This window comes from Vitis riparia, chromosome 14 (genome assembly GCF_004353265.1).
Source record: "Vitis riparia cultivar Riparia Gloire de Montpellier isolate 1030 chromosome 14, EGFV_Vit.rip_1.0, whole genome shotgun sequence".
Lineage (NCBI taxonomy): Eukaryota > Viridiplantae > Streptophyta > Magnoliopsida > Vitales > Vitaceae > Vitis > Vitis riparia.
The window spans coordinates 28,285,662-28,304,216 of record NC_048444.1 but is presented as its reverse complement, the minus strand read 5'-3'; the positions used below and the strand labels follow the sequence as shown (position 1 = coordinate 28,304,216).

At 34.2% G+C, this 18,555-nt stretch overlaps 3 protein-coding genes across 3 annotated transcripts; 1 reads left to right on the top strand and 2 right to left on the bottom strand.

Annotated features, from left to right (window-relative positions):
• Positions 1-1,487: 1,487 nt before the first annotated feature.
• On the bottom strand, positions 1,488-3,985 carry LOC117930627 (bidirectional sugar transporter SWEET16-like). The gene is made up of 4 exons (XM_034851259.1): positions 3,952-3,985; positions 3,814-3,850; positions 1,866-2,076; positions 1,488-1,790 (listed from the first exon to the last, which is right to left on the bottom strand). The coding sequence occupies exons 1-4, from the start codon at positions 3,983-3,985 to the stop codon at positions 1,488-1,490; spliced, it is 585 nt and encodes a 194-aa protein (XP_034707150.1).
• On the bottom strand, positions 3,204-6,804 carry LOC117929870 (bidirectional sugar transporter SWEET16-like). The gene is made up of 6 exons (XM_034850294.1): positions 6,664-6,804; positions 6,524-6,560; positions 5,739-5,949; positions 5,458-5,619; positions 5,148-5,267; positions 3,204-4,893 (listed from the first exon to the last, which is right to left on the bottom strand). Exons 1-6 carry the CDS (start codon positions 6,695-6,697, stop codon positions 4,561-4,563), a joined length of 897 nt encoding a protein of 298 aa, XP_034706185.1. The 5' UTR covers positions 6,698-6,804; the 3' UTR covers positions 3,204-4,560.
• Positions 6,805-9,197: 2,393 nt separating this feature from the next.
• On the top strand, positions 9,198-18,070 carry LOC117930626. Its single transcript, XM_034851258.1, has 15 exons — positions 9,198-9,348; positions 11,250-11,331; positions 11,470-11,537; positions 11,678-11,775; positions 12,646-12,782; positions 13,005-13,072; positions 13,747-13,810; positions 14,030-14,061; positions 14,119-14,187; positions 14,263-14,297; positions 15,359-15,501; positions 15,602-15,691; positions 15,790-15,918; positions 16,619-16,801; positions 17,723-18,070. Exons 1-15 carry the CDS (start codon positions 9,338-9,340, stop codon positions 17,879-17,881), a joined length of 1,368 nt encoding a protein of 455 aa, XP_034707149.1. The 5' UTR covers positions 9,198-9,337; the 3' UTR covers positions 17,882-18,070.
• Positions 18,071-18,555: the final 485 nt, after the last annotated feature.

Sequence of the window (18,555 nt, the reverse complement as noted above, 5' to 3'; positions counted from 1 at the left end):
ACCTCCATTAGCATTAAACATCTTGATTGTATATATATATATTCCACTTAATCCTTATTTCATGGCCAACATGCCGGCTAAGGAATAGGAAATATTTCTCTTATTATATATATGAATTCAATTTTCATATCATCCTTGGAAAAAACCATCTTAAATAGTAAAGTGGCTTTATATTAAAGTGCCTTCTTTTGGCTTGTTCCACCATGTCTGTACTAAGAGCACTCACATGGTCAATTTGTGGGTCTCCACCTAATCCTTGGTGTTATCTTATTGTGATCAGCTCTCTTGTCCCCAACCCTAGATCCAATTACAACTTGAAATATGGAATTTGAAGACAAAAACCATGACTCTAATAGTCTAATTCAATCATTTTCTCAAGTTATTTGAGTAAATGCAATTGTAAGTCACTCTTATCAATCATCATTCCATACAATAAATCTAGTCACATTCCTTAACTTCGATGCAACATCAATCTTGTTTGGTATTAGAGTGATCAGGATAATTATGACATAGGTCTTTAAAAATTCTAAATAAATAAAAATTTGTCTTTTTAAGGAAAAAAATGGATCTAAGATCTATCAAATTAGAAAGTATGAAGGCCATGGTTGAAAATTATATGCAAATATTCTTTTAAAAAAATTGTATTTTTGACCTTCTAAAGCCATTTTTAGAATTTGTGGACTACTATTAAATTGTGGATTTCAAATATTAATTAATAATTCAGCCATACTTACAAAAAAATTAAACAAACTAATGAAGATAGAGACCTCCATTAGCATTAAGCATCATCTTGATTGTGTTGTGTTGCAGATGTAAGAAGGTTCTAGGGTTTAAATTTCAAAGAGCAACAACTATCAGGTAAATCCGTGTACCTCTTCTTAATATTTAGTGGATTATAACTTTACCGTCTTTGAACCCATGCTTTTTATATCCACAAAGTCTTTGAAAGATCATGTGGGTGATTTTCCAAGTAAATCGATGTCAACTCATTGTGCAATTAAATTTCTCTACTTCATCTCTAATGCTTAAAGACAAAATTTAAAAATAAAAAAATCGGGTTAAAAAAAATAAGAATTGCCTATTCACCCTTCTAGATATTTCATAAGCAAGATCTACAAACATTCGGTACTCAATAGATCAGCCAAAGAAATCAATTGGAGACTGAGCAAGATGGTAGAGTCTGCGTAGTAATTTTAGCTAGGAATTGATGTTTGTTGAATCCTTGAGAAATCCTTGAAAATATGTCACCCCCGTTAACTATGAGAACTTACTGCAATGGAGTAGTCTTTCACAAGGATGGCATAGCAAGTCCAAATTAGAACACTCGAGGAAAGGGAAAATGATAGAAGAAAAGGCATGTACTCTACACTCTTTGTCATCACCACCCTTTTCTGCATATTGACATATGATACCTTAAGCTTTGGTATGAATACACCCCATAATCACAACTAAGAAGAATAGGGTTAGAACCCTCGTGTATATTTAAGCTAGGCATGCATGAAGAAAGAATTTAGGCCTTTAAGATAGGAACACAAGCCAATACCCTCTATTTCATATGGACTGGCCTTTGCACTATCAAAGGTGCCATTATGTGTGTGTGTGAACTTTGATAAAAGAGAGCTTCTTAACATAGCCACTAAAGGTGAAGCATACATGGCTATAGTTATGCCTGCACGAATAAACCCTACTACACCGATCCGTAAATCTCCATGCATTGTGTATTGAGTGACGAGAAATACTGCTGCTAGAAACCCCACATCCAAAACCCCAACAAGTATAGCGGTCTTGGCCTGTAATTATTACATATCATAAGAGATAATGTCATATGAATTGATGAATATATATAGTTATAATTTGCAGCTTACCCTTATTTTTGGAGGTGCATATATGAGGAACAAGACAACATAAACAAGCTGGATGAGTGCCCCAAGGCCATTGATAGTGGCTAGCAGGTACATTCCGGGCTTTGTGACTCCATAGTAGATCCCCACGGACGAAGACAATAATGTGCTAACATAAGGAAGGCTCTCAAACTCCTCAGTTGATCTATGTTTCACTATATGTGAAAATGTCTTTCTGCAAATTGTATTTCAAATTTTCTGTTAAATTAATGTTTCCAAAAAGGTTCTAGATTTAGAAGATATTTATAGTACTACTCACATGGGAGAAAGATAGAGGAAGATTGTAAAGATGCTCGCTGAAAAGACCAGAAAAACAAAAAATAAAAAACAAGGTGAAGATTCTTTAATGTGATAGTTGTTGGATGGGGAAAAAAATTAATTTTTCTTACATGAATGTGTGCGTGTGTGTTTGGATATCCCTTAATCATGTAGACATAGCCATGTTTTAAAATCGTAAGTGTCCTTTGAGGTTAAAGTAGATAATATATATACAATTAAAAGTGGATCGTCACAAATAGTATTAGAGTTGATCTCCAACCCTGATGTAAGAGTTTGTTTATCCTCAAAACAGATATTTATCTATTTGAACTCGTAATCTTGTGGGATACTGCTATGTGTTTTCATGGAGGGTGATTGCGATATCCTACGTCGGATAGAGAAAAAAGTTTCCAATACTATATACATATAAATTCATCTTAATCATGTAAATGTGTTTTAAAGTTGTAAGGACTCTTTCGATTCAGAATAGACAATATATCTACATAATTGAGAATGGATGGTTACATTTAGTTCATATATTTTTGTGGTCTATAATCCCAAATATATACACATATGCCAAAGAATTAGGATTTAGATTAATGACCCATTTGATTTTATTCGCATAACTAATCAAAGTGGTCACTGTATCATTATATATATATATATATCAAACAAGGACCAAGTATCTTGATCTGCAATGAGGACCAAGTATTTTGATCAGGAATTTATTTGTCATATTGTTTGAGATTTAGTTTGACATATATTGTTTAACAACAGATTTCATGTCAAGTGGATTGCACCAAAACAAGACAATGATTTTGCATTATATATATGGATTCACATGTGATATGCATGGACAACGAAGCTTTTATCTATATTATGATAAACCCTTGATCTTATGAAAGCCGATCAAAGCTTAATTTAAATTTAAGATCAGACAATCACAACTCATCTTTCCATGTTAGTTCACATGTTTACGTGCTTATGTATCGTATGATATTAAATAAAACTCATCAAATGACAAACCTTAGCTAATGAAAAACATGGTAAAATTTATATCTTCAAATTAATATAGAAGCATTGACACCATACACTAGAGTGAATTTTGGCAACACTTCCTATGTTCTAGTGAAGGGTTATGTGTTCATAGTCTTCATTCTCAGCATCCTTCTCTTGTTGCCAACTTGACTGGAGTTCATATGAGCCCAAAGATAGTGTTTTCATGATCTTCTATAAGCTGTATTGTCTAGCTATGGAGGGATTGGGGAGGCTTCTTCCCTTGATGAATCTGTGATTCTTCACTCTTGCCTTGCCACCATCATCATAGACTCCCATCTCAACCTCCCTTTTCACCAGTTGGGCTGAGTCATCTTCATTCTTTTTTTTTTCTTCTGATTTTGCTGGCACTGACTTTTTTCTGTAGATCGTGTTAAGGATCAGCTGGGCTGACCCCAGTATGAATCCTATAGCATTTGGCACCTGAAATAGTACTCAACAACATTCCCAAAAGAAATCAGAATTGTCAATAATTCAAATCAATATGCCCAGAACAATTTTTAACATTTCAGATCAGTGATATATAATTTTAGTATGAAGCACAAACAGCTTATATAATTCTAGGCAAGAGGTACAGCTATAGTATAGTTTATCTTACATGGGAGCAAGATAAACTAGTAGAGAGGCCATATTTCCTGCAAAGCAAACAGGGAAAAAGAAAATCAGCATAAAAACAAAACCCCAAGAAGCATATATCGAGAAAAGGGAGAAAAAAAAAATCAAGAAAGAAGCAAACCTATAATACCAACAATGAAGCTTGGATTAGCCATGGAAGCAGCTGAGATTGAATTGCAGTTGAAATGGTATAAGAAGAAGAAGTGTGTGCTGATGCATGTGAAGAAGGAAAAACAGAATGATACGTGTACCGTCTCTTTTTCTAACACGATGATCTGCCTTTCCCTGCATTTATCATTTCCAGACTGTCTTTTGTCCTTGGCTAGGCTAAATTAATTTCAAATCTTCATACCTCTTTCCAATGAAGTTTGGGAAGTCTTTTTCTTCATAAAAAATGATCAAATTTTCAGACTCTTCTCCAACAAATGATGAGTTATATAACACTCTGTATGTCTCAATGATCAAATTTGAGTTTGAAGAAGAATCTTAGAGAGAGTTTTCAATCTATTAATCTCACTTAAGAGGAAGTGGCTATGAACTGCAAATGAGTACTGCCAACTTCTAAGTATACAACTCACATGCCCTTCTTTACAAAAGGGTACTGTTATGTTTTATGCTGTCATTTTAAAGGATTCGATTTTCCCGGTAACTATAGCTTCATATTACAAGAACTGCACAGGAGACTGATTCTGTGCTGCATTAATTCTTGATGTTCTAATGAAGGTTGTGATCATATGTCACCCTTCTCAATGTCCTTATCTTGCTGCCGATCCTGCGGCTCACATGGACTCCAGGAAAGAGTTCTCATGATCTTCTGTAAGCTGTATTGTCGAGATATGAAGGGCATGGGGAGGCTTCTTCCCTTGCTGAGGCTATGATTTTTTGGACTGGCCTTGCCATCATCCTTAGAGACTTGCATCTCAACCGCTCTTTTCACCATGTGGGCCGAGCCTTCCTCCTCCACTCTCTCCTCTGATGTTGCTGAAGGCCTTGACTTGTTTCTGTAAACTGCGTAGAGGATCAGCTGGGCTGACCCCAACACAAATCCTACGGCATTTGGAACCTGAAATCATACCAGGCCATCACTCTTAACCGTATGCCAAAAAAACCAGCATAATCATATGAAGTATTCATAGAGGAGAATGGTGAGTGATGGTTGCAGTACTCTTTCTCAGGTTGTGAATCATTCAAATGAGTCGGAAAATTGGAACCCTTTTGCAGAACTCATTGCAGAAATATCAGCAAAGAGTTTCACAAATCACCAATGGAAAGTCTTCATAATATGGGAAAAGGGTGGAAAGAATTGAGAGAACTCACTCCAATAAAGAAATCCGTGACAAGCACTGCATAAACAGACCAAACACCTCCATTGAGGAATAGGAAAAATGAGAGAAAAAACGGCATGAACTCCACAGACTTCGTCTTTATCACCATCCTCTGTCGCGCACAAAATTGAAACAGAATTATATTAGTACTCACCACTGCCATTGCAGATCTCATGTTTCCGGGTTCTTGCTATAGCAATTGGCATCAAACACCTTATAATCAGCATTAAAACCACCCCTTTTCTCGCCTAATGTGGATAGCCATCATTCAAAAGGTTACCAAGCAAAGTAAGAAGCCTTACCATGGCTGAAAGAGGAGATGCATACATGACTATAGTCAATCCTGCACAAAAAATTCCCACACAGATAAGCTGAGAACTTCCATGGAAGGCTAGGAGAGTTAGTGCAATCACTGCTCCAAGAAAGCCAACATCCAATATGGCTGCCACTTTCATGGACTTGATCTGAAAAAATCAAGAGGAGAAACACAAAGGGTCATTGATACAATATACTAATTTCACTCCATGCATGACAAATATGCAATTCCATGACTTAGATATCAAAAAATCTATTAATATCTCACCTTTACATCCCTGGGAGCATAGATCAGAAACAGAGTGACATAGATGAACTGCAGAATGGCACCAGCACCATTCACAGTAAGGACGAGTAAGCCGCCAGGCTTGAGAATTCCATAGAAAGACCACAAACTTGTGCTTAACAGGGTAGTTATGTATGGAATTCCTTTGTAATTCTCTGTTGATTTCTTCTTCACTACTCTACGAAAAGTCCCTCTGAAAACCCCAATTTCATTAACAAATTATTGGTTTTTATTTCCAAATTGGGTATTCTTAGAATTACATATCTTGATCTGACCATAAAAGTACTGTACTAAAAATTGACACCAGAAGAAAAGTTCTAAGTAAAATGAAAAAGAATTCACCAGCTCACACACATGCCTCTGAAAATTATTGGTTTTTATTTCCAAATTGGGTATTTTTAGAGCTACATATCTTGATCTGATCATAAAAGTTCTGTACTAAAAACTGACAGTAAGAATTGATCAGCTTTCATACATATCATACAATATGAAACTGATGGATTTATGGTGTAGTGGTACATGTAGAGCATCAAATTCATCATATTCTGCAATTATCAGAAAAACCCAAAAAAAAAAAATGAAAGTAAAAAATTGAACTGGGCCAAAACCCCCTGGACCCTAGCTTGAAAAGGTATCATTGAATTGGATCTAGTTGGAAAATATAAGCCTACAAGAGACTTAACAAATACACCTGCTGCCATGCAAAAACATGGAAGTGCTTATAGCTCTAGCAACTTCATATTTTTAACAAACGGTTAAGTGCTTACATGGGGGAGGTAAAAACCAGTATAGAAATCACATTTCCTGCAAACCAAACAGCAAAAGGAAAACATCACCATACACAACAAAGAAAACCCACCAAGGAAAAAACTCAGAAGATTGAAGTTCAACAAACAATCAACTAAACCTATGATGCCAATGATGAAGCTCAAGCTAGCCATGGAGCAAAGGAGGTGGAGGTGGAGGTAGAGGTTGGTGACACTCAATTAATGAATGAATATATGTAGGAAAGAATGATTGTAGGGGTGTCTGCGATGCATGTGACAGTAGGACAGAGAGGCAATTGTGAGTCGTGACTGACTATGGGATAAAGATGACTTGCAATTCTTTTAAAGGAGTGATTCTCGATGAAGTTTGAAGCCTAGATGTGTGACATGTTTTCGTATGGGGATTTGTGACGGTTCCAATTAGGGCACGTGGACCACATCCTGTTTGGCCACCATGATTTTGCTGCTCTTTTGGGGGATATTGAAGAAGTGGGAGTTAGGAGGACTTCTAGATGATGTGTTTTACCTTGGTCCTTGAATAAATTTGGAATCTTGAGGAGTACGGGTAAAATGATGCTTTCCCTTAGTGGGTAGTTGAATTCCCTTGTTGTTGATTGGTATTTCTATTTATAGAGAACTTGTCACTTCTTGGGGTTGGTAGTAGTACTTTTCATTTAACAAATGAAGGTTTCGTAAAAGGCCAACATGTTCCAAACCATTTCGTGTCCAATTATTTACCTATTTTAATCTTATTCAAGATTAAATAATTTTTTTATAAGTTAAAAAAAAATGCTTTTCAAGAGGAATGATGATATTATTTTACAATTTTTTTGGTCAAAAATTATTTGGGTGATATTTTAAAATAGATTATTCTTTTGTTAGGTTAGTGGTTTATATGAATATTTAATAATTAGTATAATATGATATTAATTCATTTTAGGTTTTTAAAAACCAAATACTAAATTTTATTAAATATTAAAATCATGTTTGGTTATCAAGAAAACTACAGGGAAAATACAAAAAATAAAAATAAAAGGAAAGAGAAAGTAAATTTAAAGACAATAAATTATTTTATATATATATTCATGACAAGTCATTTTCCAAATGCTTCTTCAAATATTCGTGTTAAGGCGTCCTATGATTCTGAGACTGTTTTTCTAAAATAAAATCAAAGGTTTTTATAAAAGGTATCAGTCACATCTATAAACTAAATTTAAAGTCAATGAATTATTTTATATATTCTTTAAACTTGTTTTACTTATTTTAACATTTCAATATAAAAATTAAATAATTTAAAAATACATAAATTTCTAATAAATTTTAATTATATTTTATTTTCCTTCTATATTTTTCATATTATAACAAACACAAAAAAATAATTTTTTTTAACATTTTCTTTTCTTTCTTTAATATTTTATAGGAACATAATTTAAACATTTTATTCTCATGTAAATAATTTAAATCAAATATAAGTATTTTGATAATACTATTCTCGTACTAATTCTAGCTTTCTGGTTTACATTTATATAATACCATGTTTAAAAATTTATTAGGTTAGAGATTTGTTACCTTACTATAAAATACATTTATTATTATTTTTAATATGTTATTTAGAAAAGCTATTTTTGAGGACTTTTGGATAATCTCTTCTTATACTAACTTATTATCTTCTATACTAAAAAGTGTTTGTAAACCACAATACTTTTCTACTTAGACAAACACAAACTCTATATACATAGAAGAAAAAATCAATGAGAAGTTTTTCTTATTTTGCTTTATTTACCATATGATCTCAATTAAAATAAGTGGGTAGAAAAAAAAGAATAATTTAGGGATTTGATTAATATGGGTGATTCTTTTTGAAAAGGGAAGTGTTTTTTTTTAACTTGTTCAATGTATCTTAATAGCTTTCCAATTAAATAATATTATTTCTCAATTTGACGTTAAAGCGAAGTTTGTTAGATATCACATCACAATTTAATAAAATTGATCTTAAGATTAAAGTGAAGATATTATAGATATGATAGTCTATCATTGGTAAAAATTAGCATGTCGGGGCTAAGAATAAGGATTTTGTCTTTTAACTTTTTGATACATGCGGTCATCATTTGCAAAAATTAGCATGTCGGCTAAGGATAAGGATTTGGTCTTTTAACTTTTTGATACAAGTGGTATGAGAGGTAAATAAATTTTACGCTATATTTGATTCCCGATAAATTTGAGAGAAAGAAAATATAGAAAATAGATTTAAAATTAATAAATTATTTTTTTATATTTCTAAAAATTCATTTAATTTATTTTTCTTTATTATATAAAGACTTAATAATTTTAAAACATATAAATTTTTAATTAATTTTAATTAAATTTGATTTTCTTTACTATTTTTTATAATAAAATCGAATATAAGAAAATAATTGAAGAAAATAATTTTCTCTCATTATATCGATTTTTATTTAATTAATTTTTTTTTAAAATTTCAAAATATATCTAATTCTTAAGAAAAATAGAATTGAGAAGTGAGAACCTTCAAGCCGAGGTGAAGTTGGGTTAATCTCGAAAGGGATCTAATCTTATTCCTGAACCGACTTGATCCACACCGTTACCCAAACAGAGGCAAAAAGAATCGCTTGAGAACAAGTGAACAACGAGGGCTCTATTCTAAGGTGCGCTAGTGAGCTCACCGTCACCCCCACTTTCCTGTTCCTCATTCGAGGTTTTAAATTCACCAACCCTGTAAAACCCTAGAAGAGAAGGGGTTTTTTTTCGTCCGAATTCTTGAAGATACTCACATTTTCTCTCCATTCACCTCTCAAAATGTTCAAAAAGTAAGCGCTCTCTCTCTCTCTCTCTCTCTCTCTCTATATATATATATATATAAATTTTATTTTTGAATTGTAGTTTTTGTTTATGATTGATTATAGATTGATTCGTAAATTGGGATTCACTTGATGCGTTGAATTTATTGTTATTGCGTGTATTGTGAATTCATGTGGTTTAGTTCCCGGGAAAATCAGAGATGGAAAGGGTAAAGGGTTATTGAAGGTGGGTTCTTTTCTTGAGGCTTTTTTTTTTTTTTTTTTTTTTTTTTTTGGCGTTTTTCTCTGAGAATCAAACAAAATTTGGAGCATTTGAGACAACCCATGACATTTTTTTTAATTGAAACCGTTGGAATCACTCAAATGCATTGACAGCTGGTACTTGGTGAGATTTGTATATTGAGTCACACTTCAATTCTAGCCCCAAAGAAGAGAAGAGGGTTTAAAGAGGGAAAAACCTTGGCTACAAATTACGTTCCCTTGTGAGTCCATTTGTCGAAGCCATAAACACATTGTTTATAGATCATGAATCTCAAATGATCAATCATTATCTCCTTGGTTCACAGAACTTCGATAAGCCCTTGTGCTTGAGAGGAGCATTGCTGCGAGTTATTCAGCTTCATGGAGTTCGTTAGTATCTAAATTTTGTTGACATGGGAAATTTTAGTTCGTTTGTTCGGAATTGCAATGTCACATGGTTTGTACATGAAAGCAATGCTGTCAAGTTTTCTGCCTTAGGGTTTTGTTTCTGTAGAGCCTATACACTAGCTGTCTCCTGAGGGACCCTCCAAACACAGTTTCTGTTGTCATAATTTTGCTTTTATTAATTCTATAAGATGAATAGCATTTACTACCTCCAAGCACACTTTTTGAATCATTATAATTTTGGTCTTCTCTTAATTAGATAAGATGGATAGCATTTAGTTCCGTTGAAACTTGGGATGAACTCTATCTTCTGATATGGTGGTCTAATGGAGTTGATGTGGTGGAACTTGGAACTTGAGTGCCTTGCAAATTGGCTTGCTTTTTCTTTATATTCCTGTTAATTTGATGCTGTTGACTGCAGCATGCTAAAAACCCTTACAAATTGACAGCATTAAGTTTTCTAACTAGAAGGTTTAGGATCGTTTAGATTAAGATCCATCCTAATGGCGCTGTAGCTATGTACTGTAAGGGATTGGAGGATAAAATGAGCCTTGTATCCAGTGAGTTTCTATGGAAGGTGTATGAAGTTGCAATCCTAGTCTTTTCTGCTGTGCATCATTTGGAGCTTCCTCACCTCATTCAAGGTTCCTTCCATATATACAATGTTTGTTGGGATTCCTGATGACAGATCATTTAGCTTCCAGGAAGCCAGTTATGCCCTATTTGCACATCATATCAGGAGCAACTGTCTGAGGAGTGCACCACCTCATCCGCCACATAACAAATTTTCTCTTCTACTATAATAATGCCTTCTAGTTAGTTTGCGCTTTTTGTGCAATACCTTAAGTGGGCGATTGAACATACTTATGCTATGGAGGTCAATGTTGGGCTACTGCTAGAGGATTAAACAGTTCTGTGTTGCTTTGGAAAAAGTGGAACCATCATCTCCTACAACAAGGATTCTCTTGTAGACAAATTTCAATTTAGAGTCTGGGTGCTTTGTTGGTTTCATTTTTAATGGCATTTTAAGGCTGGCCCTTCTTGGATTTTTCTGACATCTGCAGCAGCATGGTCTTTTGTAGAAGTCTGGTCGTCTTCTTTCTGTCTAAACTTGCTGTGTACCTTCTATTATGTTTCTATGATTGTGCCTGTTTGTATATTGCACAATTTTCTGTGCATTCTCTTGTATTACTATAATTGTGCCTATTTATGTATGCCGAAATTTCTCTATAAACTTTTGATTTTTCTTTTCTTGTATTCTATAGGTTCTCATCTGAAGATGTATCCTCACAAAATCAAGTTAAGGCATCGGTGCAACGCAAAATTCGGCAAAGCATTGCAGATGAGGTTTTAACTCTTTAGAGGCATTCTTGTTTTTTTTATTGTACCAATGAATGACGACTGATTCACTTATTTAAAAAAATGATAATTGTCTTCTAAAATGACTTTGTCTATGTCTTTGATAGCATTTCATTTTAATGGCAGTACCCAGGACTCGAACCAGTGTTGGATGATTTGCTTCCAAAGAAGTCCCCTCTCATTGTTGCTAAATGGTTCTCACTGTCTTATTGGTTTTCTTGTTTCCTTTGATGTTCTTGTTAGTTTGTTGCTGTTGAGTTTTGATTCTTCATGATAATTACTCTATCCAACATATGAGAGATTTGTTCTGACAAACCCTTTTTTCTTCTATTAGTCAAAACCATCTGAATCTGGTGTTGGTCAACAATGTGCCACTGTTTTTCAATGTTCGGGATGGACCTTACATGCCTACGTTACGACTTCTTCACCAATGTAAAGTATTTCTTTAATTGTCTATTATATCTTATGTTATTACAAATTGCAATTTTTGTTTAATAATTGATTGTCATGGATTTTCTGCTCTTTCATGCTGCTTTTCTTTAGGATGGTCTAGCTTCATGTGCTTGGATGAAAATGAGAGTCAATAGTAGGAGAGAAACTTGCACCTGATTGTCTAGTGTGTGGCTTATATCATTTACTATGGACTATGGTGAAGCTACTAAAAAGAACCCTTGCAGTGAATATCTATAATAGTATGGAGCTTTTGAACTCATGGTGTCCATAGTTTTACATGTAATTCATCTTTTTTTTCTCGTTTACTAAGAAACTAGGTTGTAACATGCACACATTTGGTGCTTACCACTTAAACTCATCTCATATGCCCAAAGTATTTACTGTTGGCTGAGATAGGAAGTGTTGGGCATGCTTGGTATTTCATTTAGTTTTCATTCTTTCTACACATTTTTAGAATTTTTACAGTGTCATTTTGTTTAGATTTTGATTAAAACTAGCATTCCTGGCCCTGAGCCTTCCTGAACTTATCCTCTGTAAACTATTTTAAGCTTTTATGGTAGGAGAAGAAGATTCAGAATTGTGCCCCAGATTGTTCTCAAAGCAAGACTCTTCTTTTTTATTCTCAAACTTCACTAGATGTCTTTTAAAATGGGCTTCCAGAGTCCTAATCGAAATTCAAGAATCCTGTAGGGAGATCATATGAGTTTTTTCCTGATTGGGGATTGCATAAAGGCTTCATTCTTCTTCTTCTTCTTCTTCTTTTTCTTTTGTGTCTATCATTTTCCTTTTATTCTTTTGCAACACTTTATCCTGATCTTGTCTGATTTTTTATCTTACTCTGCTTTGCAGATCCCAATATAATGAAAAAACTGCAAGTAGACAGGGGTGCAATTAAGTTTGTCCTTGCTGGAGCAAATATAATGTGTCCTGGCCTCACATCTCCTGGTGGTGTTTTGGACGATAATGTGGCTGAAGAAAGCCCAGTGGTACGAATACTCTATTATCCTCCTTTATATTATGCTTTGCTTGGAGTATTTGTGCATTGTCAACTGTATCTGTATGCTATAGCTTGTCTCGGGATGTCAGTTCCTGTTACTATTCTGATATACTTTTGATTAGTTTTCCTTTTTGCTAAGGCATGAAATAAAATAGTTGAGGTTTCCCTTTTCAATATTTTCCTAATTTATTGAATTGAATAATGCCAAGTGGCCATAATGGCTGAAGGAAAGCAACATGCTCTTGCTATTGGGTTCACAAAAATGTCAGCAAAAGACATGTAAGTTAAACTACATTATCATGCTTTCTTGTACTCAAGTCAGGCATTTGTATTTGTATGTTGTTTTTGTTACACTATGTTTGGTTCTCGGAAAATTTGAGGGAAAATACAAGGGAAAGAAAATACAAAGGAAAAATAGAAGGAAATAAAAAGTGAAGAAAAATAAAAAATGGATTAAAAGTTGATAAGTTATTTTAATTTTTTACTTCAAACTCATTTTATTTATTTTAACTCATTAATATAAAGATTAAATAATTTTAAAATACATAAGTTTTTAATTAGTTTTAATTATATTTGATTTTCTTTTATATTTTTCATAGGACAACCAAACATGAAAAAATCATTTTCCTTTGCATTTTTTTTCTTTCCTTAGTATTTTCCGGGAACCAAACATAACCTTAATATTTACAAAGAGGGAAAGCATAATACAATTCAAATAAGAAATAATGATGTGAAAAAGAATGGATAGGAGACTTGTTACCATAAGATGTATTTTGGAATTTGTTAATTCATGGAAGTATAGCTAGTAGAGTCAACTTCTATTATACCCACTTGTTCATAGAAAATATTGAAAAGAAAAGGAAAAAAAAAAAAACTGTACTTGGATTACGCCTACTTCATTTTCCTCTATGTTGGCATATGTAAGAAGTTAAATGAGTTGCTTGCGACTGCAGTAGAGCAATCAACAAAGGAATTGGCGTGGATAACATGCATTACCTCAATGACGGGCTGTGGAAGGTACTACTTTATACTTAAACCTTCATCTCTTTCTTCCTCCATATGCATTCAATGGCTCATTTTATTCTTTGGAAGGTTCTCATTGTTAAATCTCAGACTTCTTCATTTCTCCCTCGGCTTTCTATTCATTTTCCTTCATAATCCTCAGTAGGAAATTGTCAGAGAACTCCAAAACCATCTTGTGAACTAACGTATAATGCATGGATCAGTCGCATATAGATCTGGGCTCAAACCTTGATTTCTGGAAATGGGTCCCCAAGACGAACGGTTAGAAGTTTGATATGTTATACTTCTGGTTATATTTGCAGATGGAGTGCCTGGATTGAAGCTGCTGTGGCTGGAGGGACTGCATTCATCGATGATCTGCAGTTTTCACCGTATCTTTGACCAAACCTTGCCTCATGTTATCCTTTTATTTTTGTTCCATATATAAATGCATATTTGCTGCATAGATGGGTTGCTTTGAATGGGCCTATGCAAATTCCAAGTATGTTTTTTTGTCTTTTTTTTTAGTGAATTCATTTTGAATTGTGGGGGAAATCAAACAGGTACTGGAGCCAGATTCCCAGTTATTCATGGAAGATTCACATGAGCCACATGAAAATGAAATGATTTTTTGTATGGATATTGTTTGCATTTGAGACAGATTGATAGGGTAAGTAAAAGACCATGTTCTTCAGTAGAAGCTATAGGAAGCAAGGGAAATGATTTCATTTAGCTGAAGTTCTTGATGATGGTCATACAGGTAGTTTTGTGTTTTAAAAAACACCAAACAGTTTTTAAAATTCAAATTTTGATTTATTGTAAAAGAATATAATGATTTTTTATTTTTGTAAATTGCTTTGTCAACTAAGAAAGTATGGTAACAGAGCGAGTTCAGGATGGGTTGCCTTCATCCCACGTTTATTTAAAATAATTCTTATATCTTTTTCGTTTAAAAACCATTTTAAAAAATTGAGGTATTAAAATTTTTTTATTGACTCAAATATATTAAATTTTAAAAATATAAGATAAGTTTGGACCTTTTATATAAAAGTTATTATATTTTATATAGAAATTGTAATTATTTTTTATTTTGAAAAATAGAAAATAGAAAGTATATATAAATAAAAATTTAGCCTTTTATTAACAATATATTTATTTTCAACTTAAATATGTTGTTAAACTTCAAAAGTAAAAGGAAAATTATATCAATTAAAAAATGTTTTTCAAAGTAGAATATTTAAAATTTTATTTTTGAGAAGTCAAACACACACACACACACACACAAAAAAAAAAATAATGTTAAATCAGATAAGATAGATTAATACCTTTCTAGTTTCTTCTTTTATTATTATTATTATTATTATTTAATTAGAGATTCTTTTACTCAAATAAAAAATTCTGCAGAAGAAATGGTGATTGTGAAGGGATTTGGATTGAATAATATGAGGCCACACAGTTGGGCCCAGCCCGCCTTTCACAGGTCCACATTTCTTGGGCTTCTAATCAGAAACCCATATTCCATAATCCCCCATTTCAACGACACGTGTACGGCGCAAGATTAAGGTCCACAGAGACACAGCACAGACCTCCGTAGTGAATTCACCTATCAAAAGCCTCTAAAAAACCCTAGTTTCATTTGCCTCGAAGGTCGAAGAAACCCTAACTCTCATCTCTCTAGCGGCCTCCAACTTCAACTTCTCACAATGGTTCTCTTCCACTCTCCCTCACTTTCCCTGGTTTTCTCGCAGTTTCTCTTGCTTTCTCACTTATTTTGTTTTTTTTTTTGTCACATTTCGATGTGCGCAGGGGATCGATCTTGTCGCCGGAGGCAAGAGCAAGAAGACCAAGCGGACCGCCCCCAAATCCGATGATATTTACCTCAAGCTTCTCGTGAAGGTACTCTCTCCGGCACTCTTTCTGTGTGTGTGTATATATATATATATTTATGTGTTGTGTATTGGATTTGTGATTGAGTGATTGGAGGTTGTGATCAGCTGTACCGCTTCCTTGTGCGGAGAACTGGAAGCAAGTTCAATGCGGTGATACTGAAGAGGCTGTTTATGAGCAAGGTCAACAAACCTCCACTTTCTCTCTCCAGGTTGGTCCGTTACATGGGGGGAAAGGTTCGTTTTTTCTCTCTGGATCTACTCTCTTACTTGTTGATAAATTTATGGCGTGTTTGGATTTTGCTTTGTAAAACTTGTGGCGTGTTTTCTAGTGATTTTGAATTTCATTTGTGCCACCTTGTTTCTTAGGAAATATTTTTTTCCCATGAGAAAAGTACGAATTTCGTCGGTGAAGTGGTGATATTTTCCCCGTTTTAGTTGATCATACATTATACTTAATTAAAGAAATAACTGGTATTTCCTGGGAAGATTTTCCAGGGCTACGTTTTGTTCAAACAAACGAAGAGCCCAAACAGTAATTAGAAAATTGAAGAAGGATAGAGCCTTTTTGGCAGGGGAAAGCAAACAAATGAGAACGACGTATTACATTGTAAAAAATTTGTTTGGTACCATGTTTTTTAAGGATTGTTTATGAAAACATTTCCTGAAAATGGGTCGGTTTTTAGAAATCTTTAAGATGTTTTTTCTTTATTTTTTAATAAAACGGTCTGGGAAACCATTTTTATTTCTGCAATCATAGAGGCCGATAACATCTTGTTGATGTTCTGGGGATTTGGGTTTTTTTGGTCAAGTTTTCAGTAAACATTGTCTGAATTTCTGTTTACATTATTTCTCTTTTGGGTTTGACTGGAGAAATTTTAAATTGCCAAGGACTATGAAGATTTGCTTGGATCTAATCCTGCATTTGATATTGCAGGAGGGAAAGATTGCTGTGGTTGTGGGGACTGTTACAGATGATATTAGGGTTTATGAAGTTCCTGCATTGAAGGTTACAGCATTGAGGTTCACAGAGACTGCAAGAGCAAGGATTGAGAAGGCAGGTGGAGAGTGCCTGACTTTTGATCAGCTTGCACTCAGGGCTCCACTCGGACAGAACACGGTATAGTCTATATTGCATTTCTTTAATCAGAAAGTCATGTTGCATTTTGATTGAATTTGACATTTAGTACAGTTAGAAATTTGTCTTGGTTTTATTTCTTAGTTTAAACTTAAATGAAATTGAAAATTTGGTTCCAAATTTTTAGTGATGGAAGTTTTTGTACCATAGGAAATGCGTTCAGGGTTGAAGCAATATTTTAACAGATTCCACCTTAAATTTTCCTTCTTATTTGAAGGGAAAAAACTTGAAAATTAAGTTGTAACTGCAATATGTCAATAAAATTAACATGGAAAGCTCCAGTATTCAGGATTGAGTTGTGTTATTGAACAGTCCCTCAATAGTTTTGATATGTCTCAAATGCTTGCTAAAAATCCAGGAGGGGTAGTAGTAGCTTTTAAAATTTTTTGTTTTGGTTACTAGCATTTGAGTTTTACATACCAAGTGTCTGTAAGTTTCAGGGATTGGTTGTTGGGATTTGGCACATTGTGAATCCAGAATGGGGCCAGCTGAAGTTTCAATATCAGTTGTAACTCTACATATTTGGCTGTGTGGTTATGCATTCTCATGTCATAACCCGGGCAAAGTGGAAGACCTTGGGACCTTTTGAGTCTCAATATCTTCTGCCTCCAACTGTTTAAGATTCAATGCTAGCTCACTAAAGTATGACAAAGCCATGGACACCTCTAACTTCTTTGTGCTTCCTATAGTAGCTCATCTGAATACTTTTACAGAAAGTGACTGTTGCTGAAAAGTAACTACACTTTGCTTTAAAAAAACCTGTGAAGTAACTAGGCAGTCTTCACCCATGTAAATGGGGGGGATCATCTTTTGACTCCAGTGCTTATTAATTACAATGAGGAAATGGAAACACACCGAGTTTAGTGGTTCGGTTTATTAAACCATTTTTGGTTGTATTTGCAGGTTCTTCTCCGAGGTCCTAAGAATTCTCGCGAAGCAGTGAAACACTTTGGGAAAGCTCCTGGTGTGCCACACAGCCATACCAAACCTTATGTGCGGTCAAAGGGACGGAAGTTTGAGAGAGCTAGGGGAAGGAGGAACAGCAGGGGATTTAGGGTTTGAGTTAATTATAATACTTAGTTGTGAGGTTGTTTGTCATTTCTAACTATGGCAATTCAAATTTTGCTAGACTTCTAGGAATCTATTGAAGTCATTTGTGGTATTTTTATGTTCTCATGGGTTTACATTTTTGATTTGGACAACCGAACGCCTGCTTAAGACTTGAATATCATTTCCCTACTTTGCAACTGATTTGTGGAATTAAAAGAAACTATGCTCAGATGGTAGTTGACTATCAAAACTTTCAATAAAAAGGTGTTAAATGACATGATCAGATGCTGATAAATTTGATTACAGAGGCAAATGATGCTCCTGATTGATTGAGCATTCTACTCAACTGAATGGTTGGATGTTGTTGGTTAAGATTTGTATTGACCGGAACTGATTGGTGGAAAAGGATGTCCTAGCAGGATTCTCTATATTGAATTAGGCTTGCAATTAATCATCATAACTCTCTGGGTATTCAAAGCTAATGCCAACTCAAAAAGTCATATGCCTAGTACCTTATTCCTTTGAATTGTGTGGTATCATGCGGTGTTATGCAGTGGGGATGTGGTATCTCCAAATTGGTAACTGAGGCAGCTATGGATTCGAACAGGGGATTGAAATTGTCCAAAACTAAAGGCAGATGGTTTGTGATTCAAGTCTTTAATCACCAGAAGGCTCGGTTCTGTGCT

Bases quoted from the DNA above. Each gene is read 5' to 3' on its own strand.
- LOC117930627 (XM_034851259.1), bottom strand. From the start codon at position 3,985: ATGGCTAATCCAAGCTTCATTGTTGGTATTATAG. The intron at 2,077-3,813 runs GTAAGATAAACT...TACAATTTGCAG, and splicing joins CTAGTTTATCTTGCTCCCAT to AAAGACATTTTCACATATAG. The intron at 1,791-1,865 runs GTAAGCTGCAAA...TAATAATTACAG, and splicing joins ATGCACCTCCAAAAATAAGG to GCCAAGACCGCTATACTTGT.
- LOC117929870 (XM_034850294.1), bottom strand. From the start codon at position 6,697: ATGGCTAGCTTGAGCTTCATCATTGGCATCATAG. The intron at 5,950-6,523 runs GTAAGCACTTAA...TGGGGTTTTCAG, and splicing joins CTGGTTTTTACCTCCCCCAT to AGGGACTTTTCGTAGAGTAG. The intron at 5,268-5,457 runs GTAAGGCTTCTT...TGTGCGCGACAG, and splicing joins CATCTCCTCTTTCAGCCATG to AGGATGGTGATAAAGACGAA.
- LOC117930626 (XM_034851258.1), top strand. The intron at 15,692-15,789 runs GTACTCTCTCCG...GGTTGTGATCAG, and splicing joins ACCTCAAGCTTCTCGTGAAG to CTGTACCGCTTCCTTGTGCG. The intron at 15,919-16,618 runs GTTCGTTTTTTC...TTGATATTGCAG, and splicing joins TCCGTTACATGGGGGGAAAG to GAGGGAAAGATTGCTGTGGT.